The sequence below is a fragment of the Vulpes lagopus genome, chromosome 19 (genome assembly GCF_018345385.1).
Source record: "Vulpes lagopus strain Blue_001 chromosome 19, ASM1834538v1, whole genome shotgun sequence".
NCBI classification, from domain to species: domain Eukaryota; kingdom Metazoa; phylum Chordata; class Mammalia; order Carnivora; family Canidae; genus Vulpes; species Vulpes lagopus.
The window spans coordinates 9,337,976-9,360,404 of NC_054842.1; the positions used below are offsets into that span (position 1 = coordinate 9,337,976).

The 22,429-nt window shown below is 47.0% G+C and overlaps 1 protein-coding gene across 4 annotated transcripts; it reads left to right on the plus strand.

The window, feature by feature from the left end:
- The first annotated feature begins 7,486 nt into the window (after positions 1-7,486).
- On the plus strand, positions 7,487-21,693 carry SLC25A38 (solute carrier family 25 member 38). 4 transcript variants are annotated; one of them, XM_041734551.1, is made up of 7 exons: positions 7,491-7,926; positions 12,156-12,277; positions 12,850-12,934; positions 13,711-13,890; positions 14,136-14,304; positions 15,850-16,016; positions 17,869-21,693. In XM_041734551.1, the coding sequence occupies exons 1-7, from the start codon at positions 7,762-7,764 to the stop codon at positions 17,989-17,991; spliced, it is 1,011 nt and encodes a 336-aa protein (XP_041590485.1). In that variant the 5' UTR covers positions 7,491-7,761; the 3' UTR covers positions 17,992-21,693. The 4 variants fall into 4 exon arrangements, with proteins under 4 accessions (XP_041590488.1, XP_041590485.1, XP_041590486.1 ...); XM_041734552.1 differs by having other exon boundaries at positions 7,492-7,830; XM_041734553.1 differs by having other exon boundaries at positions 7,492-7,815.
- Positions 21,694-22,429: the final 736 nt, after the last annotated feature.

Genomic DNA, 22,429 nt, shown 5'->3' on the forward strand with positions numbered 1-22,429 from the left:
CCCTGAAACAAGACAGGGTTAAGAACTTAGGTGAGGTAGGTAGGTAGGACCATGTGTCCTCATTCCCAGACACTGAGGTTATCTGCTCTCTTCCTGGTCATTGTTAATCACCCTGGTAACCCCAGCTGGGTGTGCCAGGTAAAGGCACTGTCCCTCCCAATTCCTCACCTGTACTGTATCTGTCTAGTCTACAGGAGTCACTGGGTGGGAATAAGGAGATTCTAGGAGTGATTGTGCACGGAATAGAGACAGCATGGGACCCAGAGACAGGAATTTCTGATTCTAGTGCGGGCTCTGCCCAAACCTCACTGTGTCTCCCCTCAAGGCCTGCTTTCTCACTTTGAAAATGAGCAAGTTGAACTAGGTGGTCACCAAGTTCCTTTTCTGGCCTAACATCATGTGAGTCTAGGATCACCATGTTCAGACTTGTACCTAAATCTCAGGCTAATGCAAGCTACACCAGAGGGGTGGGAGACGTTTTGGGGCACAGAGCACCTTGAGAAAAATACCCACACATAAGCGAAGTTTTGACAACAGTTTGAATTATTCAGAGTCCCCATCCAGCCCAAGTTAAGTGCTCCTGATAGAGGTGTTCAAATTTACCAGGGATAGCTTTAGCATCTTAGCAAGGTCTACCTCTTTAAGAAACTGCACAGAGCACCTACAACCTGAAAGTCATATCCATGACCCATCCGCAGTCTTCTCTATGAATTCATAATAAAGCTCCACCATGATGGGCCTCCACCCAGCATTGGGATGGAGAATAATCCTTACACTGGACTGGAAGTGGCTGCTGAAAACCTAAGAAATCCAAAAGAGGTGCAGTCTAGACTTCGCCTGATACTATCCTGATTTGACTCACTAGTTCACGCATGTATTTAATACACAGGTCAGTTTTCACCAGGAAGAGCAAGTACCAAGGTCCAGAGGTGAAATGGACCATGTCAGGTTCCCAGAACTGCAGAAACAGAAATGTTTAGTGGTAGGGAAGGGAGGCCAGGGAGCAGGTTGGAGAGAAAGGCTGGGGCCTGGCCTGCCATGTTAAAGAATTCAGGCTTTATCCAGAAGAGTTATAGGTAGGAGAATGAAATGGTCAAATTTGCATGTTGGAAGGATCCTTACTTGCATATGGGGACTTGCAGTCTGGTTAAGCCTCAATGACCCTGGTGACACACAATTCAAAGACACAGTCTTCCCTGGCACTTCCCTGTCCTGCTCCCCCGTATCATCCAGGCTTTGGTCCTGAGATGCTTCTCCTTGGTTGGCCATTTGGTTTACTATGCCCTCTTACTTGTATGCCCTCCTCCCAAGGATTTTGGATAATCCATCATACGGCAACATTTTCTTATACCTTCTACCTGGTTATTATTTGCGTTCACTGGTACCAATCAGTTTCTACTTTTTTCTGGCTTACTTATTGGCTTACTCACAGTTTCCTGTATACGCCCTTTCTCATCTATACAGATGGAAAGAAATATAGATTCTCATTTATAGAGAGATGGGCTCTTCAGGGGGGAAAAAGCCTAGTAATGATCTCCAATCCTCACTGCCCACCTGCTGGGGGCTCTTTTGCCAGCAAGTAGATAGTAGAGCGGTATTTGAATTCAGTTTCCATAACTTCTTCCCATTAGTATACTGTACTTCCAGCTGCTTGTCCCCTAATTGCTCTGAGCATCAGTTTCCTAGTCTGTAAAATGAGAATAACACCCCATCAGTCAGGTTCTGTCCCAGAGGCCAGGAGCCATAACCTGTTGGGGACAGGGCTCATGCTCCCTCTCGTGGCCACTTTGAGCTGCAATTCCGAATGGGTGAAGGAGCACCAGTGGAAAGGAAGGGCAAAGGCTCGGAAGTGGCATTGAAGGGACAGGAGGAGTCAGTTGGAAGACTTCTGGTTTCATATACCTAACCTGTCATGAGAATTTCTGCTTTGAGATTCTCGGCAAAAGTGCAGGTGTTTGACAAGTGTTTGGATTTTATGTATTGAAGGCTTCACCCTTGGACTCTAAGTCCTCTAAGCCCTCCCCATGTCCCTTGGAGATAATACTGCCCAGGAAAATCTCACCTAAATTTCAGACCTTGGTAATTAGAGGAGGGGACATATTTGCTTATTTTATAGACAGGATTTTCACCTGCCAAAATCAGTGCATTTCAGATTGATATTTGTTATTCAGTTGATAGAAACTGTGGCATCCCGAATTCATGGGCAGTCGATTCCTCACTACTAACCTCTTCTCCTCTCAGAGGAGTGTGGCACTAGGTGGGAAGCTAGGGCAGCGGCGTTTCCCGAGGACCTCCCTCAGGGTCAGGGGCTTTCTGCCTTGGAGATCTGCACAGCCTGAACAGTCAGTTTCCAGCCTGAGTTCCCCAACCCGACCTGACTCTTCTCTCAGTCCAAATGATAGAAGGCCTCCTCCAGATCACATAGATGGAGAGACTTGGCTTTGAATATGTCATCTTCTACAGTGACCCAGAGAAGAAGTGTGTCTGCTTGTTCTAGCCTGGGCACCTCCTGGAGGGGCCATCTGGGTGAGGCTGGAGGGCCAGCCATGCCAGCAGCTCAAATGGGCTTTTTCTTGGCCAGAAAGCAGGGAGAGGGCCCTAGGCTGGCTGATGAGTCTGTGGCTGCCATGAGCAGATTCTCAGTTACTGCGAAACAGAGGAGCATCAACCTCATTCTGTTGGCTCCCTGGAGAAGGGTAGCTCCATCGGCCCCTCAGCGATCCACCCGAGATGGGGCCCACTCCCTGTTTAGGGATCTCTTCACTGGTCCTCAACCTCCTAAACAGCAGTGGAACACACAGTGGAGGTTAAACATGATCAGAGAGAAAACTATGTATTCAGTTCGAGTAGATGCCAGACCCTGTGCAAGGGGCTTTAGTTATGTTTTTGCTCACAAAAATTCTTAGAAGGAGGTACTCCTTTTTCCTGTCTTACAAATGAAGACAAAGATGCCCTGAGTGGTTATGTGACTGAGGTCATGTGGCTGGAAACATGGGATTCAGAGTCGGGTCTCTATCGCTGTTCAATTCTGTTTCCACCAGACGCTAACCCAGAAGGGTATACAAGATTCAGCAGAATTTGAAGTTGAGGCTGGTGGTGGAACAAAGGGTTTCTTCTGCCACTTTGAATAGCTCAGCCCCTTCTAAGCAGGTGCTGCAGCTTACTTTAGACAACTTTACTTGTCTTCCCCTGGCGTATGTTTTCTCTTGCTTCTCTGCTCCATTCCGAGGGAGGTAAGAATTTGATCTCGGATGACAAGGAAGCCTGCACCATTTTGCCCCACCAGCACCTGGCTGTGCCAAGTGAAATCTTGGGTGACTATTTCTCCCCTCATCTGGCCCTGCAGGATTATCCAGGGTGGTGAGCTGGGCACCATGATAGATGCCACATTTTCCATGATGGCTTACAATAGTGCCATCGCAGTCTTTACAGGAACCATGAGCATCACCTTCAAGAGGTCTGTTTCCTTGGGGTGCCTAGGTGGCTCAGTGAGGTAAGCAGCAGACTCTTGATTTCAGCTCAGAACATGACCTTAGGGTCATGATCGAGCCCCCGCCTTGGGCTCACACTGGGCATAGAGCCTGTTTAAGAGTCTCTCCTTCTTTCTCTGCCCCTCCCTCCCCTGACCTCTCTCTCTCTCTCCTCTCTCTCTCTCTCTAGGTTTATTTTCTTGCCTGTGTCCAAGTTAGGAGTGAGCCCTGTGGGGTTATTCTATGTGTTACGATGGACAATAAGTGCTCATGCAGCAATCCTGATGTCAAAGGAATTTCTACTTTGTTTTTCTCTTGGGCCAATCTTAGATGTTCCTTTTTTATCCAAGGACAAGGTAACAAGTTTCAAGATGGGTAATATGTTCAAACCTGAACATAATCTACATAGGATTTTTGGCCACCTCTGATTTGGGAAAACACCAATCAATGAGCCTGCAGTCAGTCTACAAACATTTTGGACCCCAACTGAAGTAATTCCTTACAGTTAATGTCTTACTTAACACTTCCATGCACTTTATTTCATTTGATCTTTACTGTAATCCTGGGAGGTAGGTACTTTTAGCTCCAATTTGAGAAATGGGGAAACTGAGGTGAATGCACAGCAGCAGTTGACAAAGTCAGGATTGGATGCAGATATCACTGCTGCTTCCCAAAGACCACTTTCTTTGCACGCTAGTGCTCTGCCTCCATGGGCTCTCAAGGGCACACAGGGATGAGGAGGACATAGCCCCCGTTCTCCAAGAAGGGAGAACCAGGTGTATTGGTCAGAGTTCTCCAGAGAAATATATGTGTGTGTGTATGCACACATTTAAAAAATTGTATTAATATATATCAATATAGCTAGTATATATAAGTACATTAATAGATTTATTTCAAGGAATTGGTTTATGCAATTGTGAGGATTGGCAAGTCCAAAATCCACAGGGCAGGCCATCAGGCTGGAAACTTTTGGGAAGAACTCAAGCTGCAGTCCTGAGGCAGAATTTCTTCTTCCTTAGGGAAGCCTCAGTTTTGTTCATAAGGCCTTCCAGCTGGTTAGGCTAGACCTGCTCAGATTATTAAAGACAATCTCCTTTGCTTACAGTGTACTGATTGTAGATGTTAATCCCATTTACAAAATACCTTCCCAGCAACTCATAGATTGGTGCTGATTGAATAACTAGGGATTATTACCTAGTCAAGTTGACCCATAAAACTCAGCATCTCACAAGGAATACTTGTTTACTGATAGGGCCTTTCTGCTGAAGATGGAGATGAATACAGCTTGCCATGTGTGGGTAGAGCTACTTGATAGTCGATGAACTGCAAATGCGTCCTGCTCACCACTGTGGGCAATTCAAACTGGTCAGGAACTGGGAGAAAACACGTGCTTATGTTTGTGAAGTTTTAGCCAAAATGTAGTATATGTTTCCTCACTGGGAAGACAGCAGCAGCTGTCATCCCCAGCTCAGTGGTGAGGCTGGAGGCAAAGGTCAAGGGTCACTGGCACAGAAGAAAGAAAGCCTGAAACAGTGACAGGACCATCCTTTCTGCCGAAGCTTCTGGTAAAGCCATTAGAATTTTTTTCCTGCTGGTTGTGCGCAACCTTGAGGCTAGGCACAGAGGGTGACTCCCCCCACTGCTGAGGGCAGTGTGTGCCCTTGGAGACTCTTAACACTGCTCTTTTAGACTGTGTTTGGGGTGGAGGGGAGTTCAAATGGATAGGAGCTTCTATTGGTTACAGGATGGAGCCCATCATAACATACCCATTCACCTCTCTGGGAGGCCACTAGTTGTAAAGAGGCTCACCCAGGTGCAAGGCACTGTAAGGCTCATCTACTTTTGCCTTGGAGGGTGGGAACCAAAGTTGCTTGGTTTCAGACTCTGCCTCCCATCCATCTCCCCTTTCCCATGCTTACTACAGCTTTTTCCTTCTTGGATGGTGGTAACACCTCCAGATATCAAAGCTTCTGTGAATAAAGCTGTAAGAGGGGGGTCATGTATCTAAACAGAGGTATATGTTTTTCTTCCTGGATTGAGAGTGACTAAAGTCACTGGGATGGGAAAGCATCACGAAACCTTAATGAAAGAAAGGCCAGAATGAGCTCAGGGGACCTAATGTATAAGTGGGGGGAGTTAGGTCATAGAAACAAAAACTACCTTCCATCGACTGCAGACAAATCAGGGGAGCTGTGTCTGATGCTAATAACCTTTTTTTTGAACTAAAGTCACAAGCAGCATTTTTACCATATATTTTTCTTTTATTTTTTAGCTCACTGCTCCAAGTTCCGCCTTTAAGTAAGTATTGTTCCAAAGCCCTCGCTCATCTGCTAATGAGTAATGCTTCTTTCATGTGATCTCATACATTTCCACATCTCCAAGAACATGGGTGAAGAATTGGAGAGGATAGGGGGACTCTGGGTTCCAGGGCTGGGAGTATGGCAGAAGCCATACAAATACAGAGGAAGAAAACCTGGCAGGCATCTACCACCCTTGAAAGCCAGCGCATATCTTCTGAGCCCAGGGCCAAGCCAATGCATTTGCCTGTGGTGGGGTAGCCAGCGACAGCAGGCTTTCATTGTGGGTCCCACCTCTGCCCCAACCCCAGAGTGGCTAAGGGCTGCCTCTGAAATACACCAATCCACTGTTTCTCAAAAGTAGGAATCCTCGCCCTATGGGGGAAAATGTAGCTGTTCTCTAAAAAGAAGTTTTAGCTTAGCCATCAACACTGCACAAAGAAAATGAGCCTCATGCTTAGAACAAGATAAACAGATTTGTGTATTTTTTTTTTAATGTTTATGTTTTGCTTCATCCCTTCCAGGGATAAAGAGCTGCTTCCTTGCTTGTTCCTTGTGACTTAATAGCACAGGAATGAAGTCTTTAAAAACAGCATCTTAAAAAATAAATAAATAAATAAAATAAAATAAAAACAGCATCTTACTCCCTAAATTTATCAGTTTCTTCCCTGGCCTAGATTTCCTGGGTGAAGAATGGATACTGGAAAGTATTGGAAGCCTGTCATTATGAAAAGCCTGGACTTTATTCTTCAGATAATCAGGGACATGGAAGGTATGTGCCTGCTTTTTTCAACAGGAGTTGCAGGATCCCAGCAGCAGTACTTTTTCAACGGCTCCACCAGACTGGAATAATGGGAAGCTGGGAGACCATACAGGTTATTCCTAGAATCCAGAGGAGAGGTAAACCATAATCTTAAAACGTCTAGACCACTGTGGTCTAATAGATATGTAGTGTGAGCCATCTGTGCAATTTTTAATATTCTAGTAGCCATATTTTTTAGAAAAGGAAAAAATACATAAAATTAATCTTAATAATATATTTCACCAAATATATCCAAAATATCATTTCAACATGTAATAACAGTTATTAATAAGCTATTTTACCACATTACTTAAAGTCTTAGAAATGCAGTGTGTGGGAGCGCTTGGGTGATTCAGTTGCTTAAGCCTGGGGCTCTTGATTCTCCACTGAGGTCATAATCTCCAGGGGTGAGTTTGAGCCCTTGGAGGGGGCTCCTCATTGAAAAAGCCAACGGGTAAAGATTGTGTCTCCCTTGCGCACTTGTGCGCGCCCCCTCTTTCTCTCTTAAAAAAAAAAAAAAAAGAAATGCAGTGTATGGCCAACCTACAGCACATGTCAAACAAAGTCGTTTAACAGAAAAATATTCCACATTGCTTTAATTTTTAATACAAATTAACTACAATTAAATACAATTTAAAGTTCTGGCCGTCAGGTACACGAGCCCCATTTGTAGGTCAGCAGGCGCAGATCACTACCTATGCTGGATTCGGAGTGCAAACGTGTTCAAATCCCTTGCAGCACACCTGGCAGCCCCGGCCTGGTCTCAAGCCCGGGCCAGGGGAGCCGCGCGCCCCGCCGTTCTGCACACCTTCGCCAGGTGGCGCTGCAGCGAACACCCTCCGGAGCGCCAGACCCGCCCCGGCCCCGGCCCCCGCCCGGGCCCCCGCCCCGGCCCCGGAAGCGAAATCCCAGGGCTGCGCGCAGTTCCTCCGCTCTCCCCGCCCCCGCACGCAGCCTGCCGGATCCGGGCTCCAGGAGCGTGCGGCCGGGCAGGATGGGCCGGAGCGCCGAGCTCGTCTAGAGCCGGGAGCAGGTGCGGGGGTGCCCGGCGGAGGGCGAGCCCGCAGAGCCCGCGCGCGAGCTCGCTGCCTGCCCCCCCGGCGTTGCCGGCGCTGGGCCCGCGCTCCCGCCCACGGCCCCGCAGCCCGGCCTCCCCGCCTCCCCGCCTCCCCGCCTCCCCGCCTCCCGTCCAATGTTTCAGAAGTCACGCCCGGCGCTGCTGCAGCCTCAGGATGTCGGGGACAAGGTGGAGACGCTTATGGTAACGTGCGCGGAAGGGACGCAGGGGCTCGGAAACCGCCGGCTCGCGGAGGGGGATTGGGACGTGGCCGAGGCTCAGCGGCCCTGCGCCCCCCGGGTGCGTGCGGAACCGGGCGGGGACGTGGCGGCAGAGGGATGGATCGGTCCAGGGGACGAACGGGGGGCGAGGGAGGCGTTGCACCCCCCCCGGGACAGACGAGCCGGGGTCTCGCCGCCGCGCTGGTGTCCCGGTAGAGTGAGCGGAGTTGCCGGGACCCGGGAGTGCCGGGGGTGTGCTCGTGCGACCCCGAGGGGTGTGCGGGCGCTACCGGAAGCTGCCCCGAGTTGGATGCCTCATGGCGGGGGGGAGGGCGCTCGGGCGGGTATTTGGGCCGTCGCAAGGCCCAGTGGTAGCGCCAAGCCTAAAAAGCAGCGTGTGCCCCGGCGAGGCGAGTCCGGTCTGCGGGCCCGCGGGCCCGGCGGGAGGGCGGCCTCAGCGTCTCCACCTCCCTGCGGGTGGGCGACTGGCGCGGCGGGGGGCGCGGGGCCACGCCCCCTGAGCCCGGATTGGCTGCTGCGGTCGTGCCGCCAGGCCGCCATTGGTGGGGGCGGGGGCGGGGCGGGGCGGGCCGCGAATCGCCGCAGCGTTGGTGCCACCGTCGGGTTCCCGCCCGCAGGTCACGGCTGCGGGGCAGGGTGTGTGGGGTTAATCCTTCAAAAAGGCAGCGGCCGCGGCTCTGCTTTACATCTTTGGAAACGTGCTTGCCGTTTCTCCTTCTGGGTCCTCCAGCTGTGGCCTGGAGACTTGAATAGGGTTCAGTTTTCCAAAAGGAAGTCAGTTGCTCGTGCAACCTGTTTGTTAACTTACTGCTTTTGCCTACTGTGTAGCATTGGGTTTCTTATCCTTCCTCAAAAAAAAACCCAAATTGTTACTCATCAGTTTTTTGTTTTTTGTTTTTTTGTTACTCATCGTTTTCACCTTGAATAACTTTCGGCTATTTAGAAAAAAAACATACCTTCAAAGGGTGTTCATGTGACAATATCGTAAGACTATTCAAGATGAAGGGCACCTGGCTGGCTCAGTGCAACCTGGGGTCTGGGACTGAGTCCGCATCTGGCTCCCCACTGGGCGCCTGCCTCTCTCTGTGTCTCTCATGAATAAATAAATAAATAAAGTCTTGTTTTAAAAAAAGACTATTCAAAATGAAAAAAGTGTAAATTCTGGATTTGTTTTTGAAAACAATGGTATTACCTGTTGTGTGTGGGGTTTTTGTTTTTTAACTAGTAGAGGTTTGTACAGCTGGTATATATTTAGTATCTGTTCTAATGCCTGGAAAATTACAAAGTTAAAAAAGTTACAGGCTCTATTCATTCAACAAATATTTATTAAACCAGTAATCTGCCCAATCATTAGGCTGTAAGGGTAAAGACCTAAAATAGTTCTGCAACCAGGGTGGTTAGGTGTGTGTGGAGTATGTGTGTCAACGACCACAGCCTTAAGACAAATCCCATACAATACCTATGAGAGAATTGGGTAAGCAGGGCAGAGAACTGCACCAAAGCTGCAACTACTTGTCATGCCCACAATCCAAGCAAAGGGCTGAAGGGAGCCTGGGGAGATGACCCTCTCCTGGGATGGGCCACGCAGGGCCCCCACTAAGCTTTAGCCTATGGAATTGTGCTCAATGGAGAGCCATCCTGCAGATGATGGGATTCATTCATTTTTTACTCTTGGGCACCTACTGTGCACCAGGCTCCCTGGTCAGGGCTTGGACGTACCATCATGAACAGGACAGCCAGTGGCCTCTTCTGTCCTAGACCCTAAGGGTACTGAGGAGCACTGAAGGCCAACAGGGCGATTAGAGGCTTTTTCACTGCAGGTGAAAGCTAAGCAGAGACCCCCAGGGATTAATCAGAGTGGGAGGAGCTGGGATGGGGTTTTTCAGAGTTAAGAGAAAGGCAAATTAGAACTGGCTGCACCCAGGCAGCCCCGGAGGCTCAGCAGTTAAGTGTCTGCCTTCGGCTCAGGGCATGATCCTGGAGTCCCGGGATCAAGTCCCACATTCGGGCTCCCTCTATGGAGCCTCCTTTTCCCTCTGTCTCTGCCTCTCCCTGTGTTCTCATGAATAAATAAAATCTTTAAAGAAACAAAAAGGGTAACAAGGGCCCACTTGATCCAGAAAGGACCTTGTAAGCCTACCAGTGGCCTCAAACTCTCCCTTAGGACACATTGGTCACTTCTGTAAGTTCCAGGTTCATCTGTAAAATGGGTTAAAATACCTTGCTTTTAAGTGTACACAGATGCCTCGCCCAGTGCTGCTCCAGGAGGTCAGGGGAGGGTAGATTAGTAGTAGTGGAGGCTTGAGGCTGCTGGGACAGATGGGTGTGGGCAGACACCGGCAACACTGACAGTATATCAGCAGGACTGGGTCATGTAGCAGGAGGTACAGTGAGGAGTCTCACGTGTCTCCCAGACTTACCACTGGAATATCTTGTGGAGTGGAGGCAGGGGTGTGGTGAACTATTGCCTGGGTTTCCATTTTGGAGCAAAATTTGGAGATGCCTGGGGGCCTCCCAGGGAGAGGGGTGCTGGGCTGAACTGGCTGTGGGCGTGGTGCCCTGTGGTGTGGCTAGGGGAGATAAGAGAAACCTGAGGCTGAGGGACTGTAGCAGCCTGAAAAGCAGCCCAAAACAGAGGTGGGCCAGCTGTTTGAAATGCACTGGAACGGCCAAGTAAGGGAAGGTCTGGGACGGGCAAGGGTCCTGGGATGGGCAGGTTCCTGGTGAGCCGGAGGGGCAGCTTTAGCTGGATGGCAAGTGGTGGGGACTGAGGGATGACTAGCCAAGAGAGAGCAGAGGAGATGTAATATCAGGCTGGAAAGATAGGGGCTTTGATGCTTGCTGCCAGAAGATGCCACTTGGAAGGATGAGGCCGAGAAGCTCAGACTCACAGGAATAGAGCTTAGCCAAAGGAGCAGGACAGGGAATGGTGAGGTAGAAACATTTTGCTTGGTTGCAGGTGTTGTATTATCAATTCTGTCACCCTTGGATACTTGACAAGCCTTTTGAACAGAATTAGGAAGTTAGGACCTCCAGTATTTAAGTGATTTTTTTTTTTTTTTTTTTTTTTTTTTTTTAGTCTTTTAAGTGGTTCAAGTTCTAATTTGAGACTTGCTCGTTTGGTAGAAATGTGTAGTGATCTCTGTTCCCTTTTGTGAAACAAAAAAACCCCACAGTTTATGCACATTTTAGTTCTGGGTGGGTGGCTGTAGGTGTATAACCGGAAACTTCATAGTGTCTTAGGACAACAGCGTACTGTGTGTTAAAGAATAATCGTGCAAGTGCCATTTAATGAGAAGATCTTTTTTGGATGGAGTTTGCCAAATGTCTTATTTCGAGAAGAGGGCTTTTCTTTCCTGGTTGGATTTTTTTCTTTAAAGATTTTATTTATTTATTTGAGGGAGGCGGAGCATGAGCCAGGGGGAGGGGCAGAGGGAGAAGCGGACTCCTCACTGAGCAAGGAATCCGATACCTACGACCCTGGAATCCTGACTTGAGCCTAAGACAGACGCCTAACCAGCTGAGCCACTCAGGCACCCCTTGGTTGGATTTTTAAATGCACCTTTTCACAATTGTTTGTGATGGAGCTGATTCTGCAGCAAGCCGCAATGCCTCTAGCATGGTGGGCTCAAGGAAGGACATTTAGTCTTTGCCCTCTCCATTAGCCAGGGTATACTACTGTCCTGGTTTAAAGGAGAGCCAGCAAACCCAGGGGTCAGGGGTAGCTGCTGGTCTTCCGTGCCATCTGTGATCTGCTTAGGTCCCAGGGAGAGGCATGGGTATGAGAGAAAGGGAAAGCTTCAAGTTAATGAAATGGACAGGTTTTTACAGGAAGTGGTCCATGTTTTACACTGAACCTGAGCTTATGGTTTCACTTCCTTTGTCTCGCTCCTGTAAATATCTACAGGTTCTATTACCAAGAGAGCCTGGCAACCAATAGTTCAGACACTAGGTTCAGTTGATTTTACTTCTGTGAAGATAAGGTGATGGTCGGGACAGAGAAGGAGCTGCAGTTGGTGGCCTAATTCACGGGTGGACGTAGATGTGTTGTTCAGGAGGATACTCCTTGCTCATTCTCAAGATTAAGGGCAGAGAGATCCCTCTAGCAGGGAACTGTGTTCTCCACAGCATTCCAGCACTCTTCTTTCCTGGGTACACTTTTCCCTTCTCTGAAGTGGGAAGATAATACAGGTCGTCGCCAGGTAGTCTCTCGGGGTGGAGAAAGCAGCAGGGGCCATGAGGCCTGTGGCTGCAAAGTTGCTGATTCAGTGTTCTCTTGCCCTAAAGCTGCATCCGGTGATCAAGGCTTTCCTGTGTGGCTCCATCAGTGGGACCTGCTCCACACTCCTTTTCCAACCCCTGGATCTCCTCAAAACACGCCTGCAGACTCTCCAGCCCTCAGCCCATGGGTAATACCTGCTGTTCTCCATTTCTTTGAGGAACTGGTTTCAACAACTTCTCTCAGACACAAAGCATCTCAACTGTGTTAAGTCGACTCCCCTTCTGTGGGTTGCTTAAAGAGAAACCCAGGCCATGCCCAACTTCTATTTGATATTTCTTATTAAGTAAATGGGGCCCTCTGAAGACCCCTTCCTGGGATCTGCCTTGGGGACCTTGCATTTTACTGTGCTAGCTTGTAATGTCATAACTGTGCTGTCTGATATTCTGATATGAGTAGTATGGGTGGTTTTCTGGAAATAAGGCGAGTATTACGTGTTTCATTTATGCCCCACATTGGGCTCAGCCCTGAGGGAAGTACATCAAATGCATGTGAAATGGGGGGTCATCCCATTGTTTGCAGTGTGGGCAGATACACACGTCTGTGCCAAACCCTGCACATGTGGAAACTCAGTGATTCCCAGATGTGTTGTGGAGATTCTTGAGTGCTCTTAGGAAAGAAGTCTTTGGATGGGAAGTTCTTTTCTGAGGACAAACTCTAAGGGATTTTTTTCTTTCTGGCCCCCATTTCGTCTGCTTTCAGATCCGGACGCATTGGGATGCTGGCTCTGCTCTTGAAGGTGGTTCGCACGGAGAGTATTCTGGGCCTTTGGAAAGGAATATCCCCTGTAAGCTGCCTTTTGGGTCTCCTCTTGCACCCTCTGCTTTAATAGTTAGCCCTTTCTGGGGTGGCTCAGCAGTTGAGCATCTGCCTTCTGCTCAGGGTGTGATCCCTGGGGCCCTGGGATCGAGTCCTGCACTGGGCTCCTCACTGGGAGCCTGCCTCTCCCTCCGCCTATGTCTCTGCCTCTCTCTGTGTGTCTCTCATGAATAAACAAATACAGTCTTTAAAAAAAAAAAAAGTAGCCCTTTCTCACGCACCTCACATATCCTCCCAAGGAAGGATAGGTGAGCGTCAGAAGCAGGGGGAGGACTTGTGTGCTCTCCTGGTCACTCTTGCCAGAGGGCTTCTCCCTGTCTGTGTTGCCCTAGACGCAGCTTTTGGAGCAGTGGCAGGTCTAGAGCAGGTGCAGCTGGTACTGCCAGCTGCCAGCATATCCTTGCCCTTGCCCTTCGGTGCAAACAGGCCGAACCTCACTCTCCCTCCTCAACAGGAGGGGTAATCTGAGGTGCCCTACACTGATTCCCAGAGTTTCTGCAAAGGGATTCCATTGCCCAGGGGAGTCAGTAATGGGTCGGCAACCTGACCTTCACTGGGTGCCATCTCTCTTGCCTCACTGCCCCATTCTCTTATGGATATTACCTCCAAACCTTCAATCAAGTACTTGCATGCAGATCTCCATCTTCTTTTGGTAAAACCCAGCTAAGACAGTATCTAACAGCACGAGTCTCTGATTTCTTTCCGAGTCTCTGATTTCTTTCCTCCCTCTGACTTATTCTGCAGTCCATTGTGAGGTGTGTCCCTGGAATTGGCATCTACTTCGGCACTCTCTACTCCTTGAAGCAGTACTTCCTGCGAGGCCATCCCCCCACCGCCCTGGAGTCCGTCATCCTGGGAGTGGGCTCTCGCTCAGTTGCAGGGGTCTGCATGTCACCTATCACTGTGATCAAGACACGTTACGAGGTGAGTCTGACTGCTTCAGGCCTTCAGGGTGGATGAACAGAAGCACTGGGCTTTTGTCAAGGGGCCACCGAGGTCAACTCCAGATTTAGAATCTAAAAGAGAGGCTGCTATGGTCAGAGAATCTAGGCCACATGTGATCCAGACCTCCTGTGCCCTGGTAATGCCATGTACCCTGAAGTCAGGTTGGTTCATTGTTCAAAACCAGGGCCGATGTGAAAGCCACTGGTCTTGTGCTTCCTTTGCAGAGTGGGAGGTATGGCTATGAGAGCATCTATACGGCCCTGAGGAGCATCTATCGCAGTGAGGGGCACCGGGGACTCTTCAGTGGCCTGACAGCAACACTCCTTCGTGACGCACCCTTTTCTGGAATCTACCTGATGTTCTACAACCAGACCAAAAATATCATGACCCATGGTACGGACAAAAGAAGGTCTGGTAGGGAAGAGATATCTCCAAGACCTCGTATCCTCACCACTTTCTCTGTGATATGAGACTCTTTATTCTTAGCATCTCCAGATTCTTCTTAGACTGTTAGGACCTAAGCCATGTCAGCCTTGTGTCAGGGTTGGGTGCTAGGCCACAGTAGTAGTGGTCATGACATACTTGGCCACTGACCTTTCAAGTTTATAGACTGTTATAGCAGAGTACTGGTATTACATCCCGCACTTCTTGAGTGGGGTGGGGTGGAATAAAACATGTTTTGCAGAAGTCCTGCAATAATACCTCGCAGATTCACCGATCTTTAGAATGCTGGGTCCCACCCAGGGCCTCCTAAATCAGAAACTTTGGGGTAAGATCTGGGAGTCTGTTTTTCTCAAGAAGCACTTGATCTGATTCTTATCAGACACGTTTGATAAAGTTAGGGAGGTTAGCACCTCCCTTGCCGTGTTCCCAGTTGAAGTGATTTTGAGCCCTCTGTTTGGGTGGAAGGGTACCAAACCTCAGGCATTCTGACAGACCCATGCTGTCAGTAAGCTCATGTTGGTCATGACGGGGGTACGATCAGTGGGCAGCGAACGTCTAACTAAACAGAGCCTGGTCCTGATAGAAACATCCTGTGGAATGAACCTGCATTCAGTAAGGTGTCCCTGGGTAATCTGAGCAAGGAAATGCAGTCAAAGTTGTGGAGGTGGGAAAACTGGCATGCCACCATCACGACAGTGGTAATCAAGTAAGTTGGGGTGCTTTAGGAGTTCATTGCTCTGCCAAAGGCACCAGGAGGTATGACACTGCAGGTCACAGCCTTATGTTGCCCTAGAAAGTTAGGGCAATAAGGGAGCTTGGATGTACATTTTTGACTTCCCTATGTGTATAATTGTTTATTTTAATTCCGTTTAAGAGTAAGTTGCAGGAGTGATGCCCCTTTACCCTTAAATACCTCCATGTGTGTTTCCTAAGAACACAGAGATTCTCTGAGAACGATTTCCTCAAAATCAGGAAATTTATTTTTTTAAATTTTTAAAATTTTAATTTTTATTATTTTTTTTAAATCAGCAAATTTAACACAGTTACAGTTCTTTAGTCTCTAGCACCTATATCAGGAAGCTCATGACGTTATTTGGACCCATTGTGGGCGAGGTTGACTTTTTGTCACTTGGACAAGATAGTGTCCCCACTGAAAACTCATTTTTTCTTTTGTAATTTGAAAGTGTCAGTGGGGGGGAACACTTTGAACCTGTATAAATCTGTATAAAACATCCTGTTGCTTTCACTTAAATGTTTGAGCTTCAGTCAGTGATTCTTGCCCAAATCAGTTATGGTGATGGTTGTAAAGGCAAATTTTTAACTCCATCATTCCCATTCACGCTTGGTTATAGCTTTAAATATCCACTCCTTAACCTTGTTTGAATCTAGACTCCTCTGACTTTGGGGAAGAATCTGTGGGCCACTTGGTATTGATATTTATGTGATGAATGTGAGATTCATTTGTAATTGAATGTTGCCTTTGTTCTGTTTCAGACCAGTTGGATGCAAACCTTATCCCTGTGGTAAATTTCAGCTGTGGGATCTTTGCTGGCATTCTGGCCTCCCTGGTAACTCAACCTGCGGATGTTATCAAAACTCATATGCAGCTCTCCCCAATGAAATTTCGGTGGATTGGTCAGGCAATGACACTCATTTTCAAAGTAAGGCTATGGAGTAAATATTGATTCTTGTGGTTAAGGTGCTCCCTCTCCCTCCCTCTCTTTCTCTCTCTCTCTCTCTCTCTGTAGTTCATGTCTTTTAAATATTAAAATCAGCTGCAGAGCTTTAAAAAGTCCCCACTCCCAGGTCACAACCTGGGCTGCTTCTATCTGAAGGCCAGATCAGTAGCTTAAGTTCCCCAATGATTCCAAAGAATCACTGCTAAACACATCTGGTTGGTTGTGGGTTGTTTTGGGTTTTTTGTTGTTGCAGGGTTTTTTTGGTGGTGGGTGGGGGGAACTGACTACATTAGGACAACCTGTGATACCTGTCAAACCTGGCAGATTGCTGGGCTCCACCCCAGACCTATGGAATCAGGCAATCTGGAAGGGCCTGGTCATCTGGTGATCAAGGACAAGGAGGAACTAAAGTCAGAAAAAAATAACAAACACATTATTTGGTTTCTAGAAATTTGCTCTAACACAAATGCACAAACGGTATTATTAAAGATTTTTTTTTATTAAAGATTTTTTAAAAATAAAGATAAAAAGTACAGGAGACAAAGTACACTCAAGCACCATTTTTTTAAAGAGTTTATTTATTTATTTATTCATGAGAGACTCAGAGAGAGGGGCAGAGACTTAGGCAGAGGGAGAAACAGGCCCCCTGTGGAGAACCTGATGTGGGACTCAACCCCAGGATCATTGACCTGAGCGAAAGGCAGACGCTCTACTACTGATTCACCCAGGTGCCCCCACTTAAGCACCATTTAAAAGCCCTTGGGTTGGTCCCTTGGAAGCACACAGATATCACATATCAGCTATTGTTGTTCAAGCTAAGTTTGTCCCTACATTTTTATATTTTTCTGTATGTAGCAGAGGAAACAACGTGAAAATAGCAGGAATGGTAACGGTTGGAATGAATAAATCAGTCCACATTATGAAGGAGGAATAAGAGGTGTTTTGTCTTTAATTCTTATATAGGACCACTAAGAGCATATGGTGAGTTAGGAAAAGATGCTCCCTCCAGGCACACAAATGGCCAAAAAGGTGCCCTTTTCTCTAGCTTGGTGCCAGAACCCAGGGTGTGGCATCCACACTGTGGCCTGGATCTTAGCTGCCTGTTGGGTCTTGGTGCTTACGTGAGCTATATAAGCTATCCAGCTGTATACGGCAATCCAGTATAAAGATTTTCAGCTGAGGGGGATCCCTGAGTGGCTCAGCGGTTTGGCGCCTGCCTTCGGCCCAGGGCATAATCCTGGAGTCCTGGGATTGGGTCCCACATTGGGCTCCTTGCATGGAGCCTGCTTCTCTCTCTCTCTCTGTCTCTCTCTGTGTGTGTGTTCTCTCATGAATAAATAAATAAAATCTTAAAAAAAAAAAAAAAAAAAAGATTTTCAGCTGAGAAATTGTCCCAGCTAAAGCAGGCATAAAAAGATAGAGTTTAGGGATCCCTGGGTGGCTCAGCAGTTTGGCGCCTGCCTTTGGCCCAGGGCGCGATCCTGGAGACCCGGGATCGAATCCCACGTCGGGCTCCCGGTGCATGGAGCCTGCTTCTCCCTCTGCCTGTGTCTCTGCCTCTCTCTCTCACTGTGTGCCTATCATAAATAAATAAATAATTAAAAAAAAAAAAAAAGATAGAGTTTAGTAAAAAGTTATGCAAAAATGTTTTTATGCAAAAAAATGTTTTTAGTTCATTGTCTCCTTAGATCCATTATTCCGTTTTGGTATCACCTATAAAAATCTAAAAACCCAGGCTCGAAAATGGGGTAACAGAGACCCTCACTCTCACGCTAGGTGTGTTCATTGCGTTGGTGCTTGGCTTCTAGAGTATTGACGTTCGTTTTCCTCATAGGATTATGGGCTGCGTGGCTTCTTCCAAGGTGGCGTCCCCCGGGCCCTCCGCAGAGCTCTGATGGCAGCGATGGCATGGACTGTGTATGAGGAGATGATGGCCAAGATGGGACTGAAGTCCTGATCAAGAGGGACCAGGCAAAGATGGGCTCTGTTGCCCTGCCTGGCTCTTGCCAAAGGCTGCTTCATCTCACTGTCCTAGAGTAAGATGAAGTCCTATCTGGAAAACCAGGCTGATGTATCCCCTTCATTCCCCAGTTTGAGTAGGGAAGAGATGGGCCTGACTCAAGCCTTCAGAATCTCCCCAAAGTGGAGTTACTGCCACATACAGCACACTGGGAAGTTAGAAGGGTTTGCACATCCTGCCAGGCTACTCGATAAGGCATTTCTGGAAAGAGCTCTTTCAGGTGGCTCTGCCTGTTTGGATCTGTTCTGGGACAAGGCTTCACACAGCCAGAGAAGCTGCAGCTGAAGAGCTCCAGTGGGGGAAGCCGGGTTGGTGGAGAGAGAGGGGTCCTTGTCACCAGGCTTTAGTGTGTCTGGGATGCTGATAGGATGAGAAAGAAGAGATGTCATTACTTAATTGGTTACTAATCACCTCAGAGGCTCTGAAGAAGTGGGGACAGTGGCTTCTTAGCCTGTAAGTGTCCAGATGACATTCTTTTTGGTTTTGGCCTCTGCACTGTTTCAATTACAAGTTGTTCTGGCATTTTTCTGCAGCTAAAGTTCGCATAAGTAAAGTGGAGCACTTTATCATTGAAAACTGGAAAACCTAGTGTCTGTACTGTGTTTTAAAATAACCCAATAGAAAAAAAAAAATAAAATAAAATAAAAATAAAATAAAATAACCCAATAGTCTAAGGGGGCTGGCTCTTAACCTGTATAGGTCCTAAAAATCTAAACATTTTTTTTAAACAGCTTTATTGCACACATTGTACAATTCACTCATTTCAAATAAGCCATTCAGTGATTGTTAGTATTCATCACTATGAATCCATTTTAGAACACATTCATTCCCCCAGTAAGATCTCAGATTTATAATTAATCCTCATTCTGAGCCCCAGCCCCCAACCACCATTGTTCTGTTTTCTTCCATAATTTGCCTTTACTGGACAGTTCGTATAAATGTAGTCCTACAATTTGTAACCTCTTGCATCTGGCTGCTTTTACATGGCATCATGTTTTTGAGGTTTATCCGTGTAGCATGTTTAACACTGTCCTTTTGTTTGTTAATACAGTATGCCTGTATGAGATTTTATTTTTCCATTCATGAGTTGATGATTATTTGAATTATTTCCACTCGAGGCTCTTATGAAAAATGCCACAATGAACATTTATGTACAGGTGTTAGTGTGGACCTATGTTTTCATTTCTCTCATGTAAATACATGCCTAGGAGTGGAACTGCCGGATCATGTGGAAACTATGTTGAACCATTTGAGAAACTACCTGACTGGGTACCATTCTACATTCCCACCAGCAGTGCAGAAGGGTCCTGGTTTCCCTACATCCTCCTCAACACTTGTTATTGTATGTTTTGTTTATTATAGCCACCCTCGGGGGTTTCTAGGTGTTTCTATCCACTTGCCAACTTAGGAAAGAGCCATTACATTATCATGACAGCAGGAAGGGGAATTTTGGTCTGGTTAAGAATATAGGCTGTTCTAGATGGAAAGCTTGGTTCTCTACTTATTTAGACACACTTGTAACTGTTCACAGAAAGTGGGGATAGTAATGATGAAGGTTAAAGGAGCAGATGTTTCTGGTGGTACCCTGGGTTAGTTTCCTAGGGCTGTCACAACAAATTACCACAAATTGGGTAGCTGCTAGCGGAAATTTATTCTCAGTTTTAGAGACTAGGAGTCTGAAATCAAAATGTCAGCAGGGACGTCTTTTCTCTCAAGGCTCTAGGGGAAGATAGCACTGGTCTCTCCAGGCTTCTGGTGGTTGCTGACAATTCTTGGCATTCATCACTTCAATCTGCCTCCATCTCCACAAAGCGCCTGCACATCTGTCTCTATGTCCTAATTTCAATGACACCAGTAATTGGATGAGGGCCCACCCTACTCTAGAATGACCTCAGTCTGATTACTTCTGCAAAGACCATATTTCCAAATAAGGTCACATTTCCTAGGAGGTAGGGTGAGGGTTAGGACTCCCAGGGTATGCACAATTCAACCTCAGACACACATTAAGTTTATTTATTTTTATTAAGTTTAATCACAAGTTTAAGTTTATACTTAAGGTTTAGGTTAAAGTGTCCCATTCAAAATAACAGAAGGAGGAGTCTAGGAGAGGACAGAGAGGATCCTAATCTCAGCTGCACTGAAGCCACCAGTGCTTGGTGACCTGCATGCATGAGGCCTCATGCCAGAGAAAGTAGAATATTATGTAAGACTGGAAATGTTGCTGGGATAGGAATGGAGGGAAGGCCGGTCACCACAGGTGATGGATATAGGGGTTGCCTCCCAAAAACTTAGGCCCTGACCCTCATCTTGGGCCACGAGAGCCTCATGCCAGTGGGGGCCCTCCCAAGAGCCCCTGGCAGACGAGGGACAGAGATGAAGTCCAGAGGTATAGGCTTCACTCCAATCTATTCATCTTATACTTGGCTGGTGAATTTCAGTCACCAGAGTCACCTTACATGTTCATTTGTTCTTTCAGCGCAAAGAAATAATAATTTGGAGAAACAGTCTAATTTCCTCTAAACATGGAGTAAAACTGGAATTGCCCCTTTTAACCCTGATTCCAAAGGCAAGTGGCCCTGGATAGCTGCATTATCTCCGGCCCCAGGAATTGGTTTTTCCTCTTCTGCAGTCTGTCACAACTATTAAAGTTTGAGTTTCAGCTGATTGGAAACACTGCCCAGTGCCTTTTTAAACTAATTTGTTCTTGACTACCTCAGACTTATATTTATTTAGAGGGAAAGCTTTGTAGGAAGGAAACACTTATTTGGCCACTTACAGGTAAGGCCTAGTAAAGCATGGGCCAAAAGAGGACAGAAGCAAAGCTTTCAAGATGTTATATTCAGTTTCCAAAAATAAATTACAAAATATTTCAATCATAAAGAGTAGAGCAAATGGTACAGTGGCCCTTCATTCCCATTACTGAGAGATGAAACAATTATCAGGATTTTGCTACCCTTGTCTTTCCACTCTCCCCTTTATGAAGGCTTTAAAAAAAAAAAAAAAAAGACTCCAGACACAGCACCATTTCACCCTTCCATAGTTCATCTCTAAAAACGTACACCTGTAAAAATAATGAACTTTCTTACATAACTACAATGTTATTATCCCACCTGGAAAACGTTAGCAAATTTTTTGCATATTATCCAATACCCAGCCCATGTTCACATTTCCAGTTGTCTCAAAACAGATTTTTTTAGGGGTGCCTGGCTGGCTCCATCCATCAAGTGAACCCACTAGATATCAGGGTTTTAAGTTCAAGCTCCACATTCAGTTTAGATGAAGGGGGATACAAAAGCAGAAGGAAATTAGATAAAATTAAGTGTCCTTATAACCTGCAGTCCATTGCCAAATGCTTGAGGCAGGCAGAGTATAATGTTACTCCAGGAAGCTCCCACCCATCTTCAGGTTAATGCCTTGCTAGAGAGAAAAACAACCCTAATTTGACAATAGCAAGGCCATTAAGTTTCCAGTGATATTTAGCATATGAATATCCTTCTGGAATTCACCTTATCTATACTTCCCCTAGCCCCAAAGTATTTATCAATAGCTCCTCACAATCCCAGAGCAGCAGCCACTGCTGCTCTTTCTGCCCAAGAGTCCGGTCCCCATGTTTTAATAAAATCACCTTTTCACACCAAAGACGTCTCAAAAATTCTTTCTTGGCCTTTGGCTTCGGACCCCACCAATATTCCAAAACTACATCATAAAGCTTACTTAAAAATAAGATCTTAGGGATGGCTCGGTTAAACCTCCAACTCTTGGTTTGGGCTCAGGTCCTGATCTTGGGGCTGTGGGATGGGGCCATCCTGGGCTCTGCTCAGCCAGGAGCCTGCTGGAAAATTCTCTCCCTCTGCCCCTCACCCCTGCTTGTGTCGGTGGGCTCTATCTGTCACTCTCTCAAATAATTTTAAAAAACAAAATCTTAGTGTTTTTTACAGTTGGCTTATGAGAATCAGGATGCAAACAAGGTCCTGAGGTTCCTTCACCAGATCTCCCACGGGGTAAGTAAATTTGAGTGAAACCACAATTAGAATGAGTGAATTCCCGAGGGTCTCATCAAGTTAGGGAACGGAACAGCAGGCACAACAATCACCAAGCTAGATCTGCTCCCCAAGGCAATGTCCCTCCCATGCCCCCCAGGGTGAGTAGCTTGCTTTCCAACTTTTTGCTGACTTCAAATTTTCAATTCTCTTTTTTTTTTTCACCATTCCGTCTCCAAAAATAGTAGCCTCTAGGTGTTATCTCAGCGTCCAAGTTCTTCCCAGTGGCTCATCCAAGTGGGAGCCACTGGGTTAGGGAGCCGACAAAACTCAGGTCTAAGGTCAGTGGTTCTCAAAGAGGCTGCATGTTGGACTCACCCAAACAGTTTTAAAAC

What these genes read in the sequence shown, in the direction of transcription:
- SLC25A38 (XM_041734551.1), top strand. Translation starts at nt 7,762, where the DNA reads ATGTTTCAGAAGTCACGCCCGGCGCTGCTGCAGCCTCAGGATGTCGGG. An exon ending in AGCGGCCCTGCGCCCCCCGG is followed by an intron (nt 7,927 to 12,155) that starts GTGCGTGCGGAA and finishes CTTGCCCTAAAG; the next exon opens with CTGCATCCGGTGATCAAGGC. An exon ending in CAAAAATATCATGACCCATG is followed by an intron (nt 14,305 to 15,849) that starts GTACGGACAAAA and finishes GTTCTGTTTCAG; the next exon opens with ACCAGTTGGATGCAAACCTT.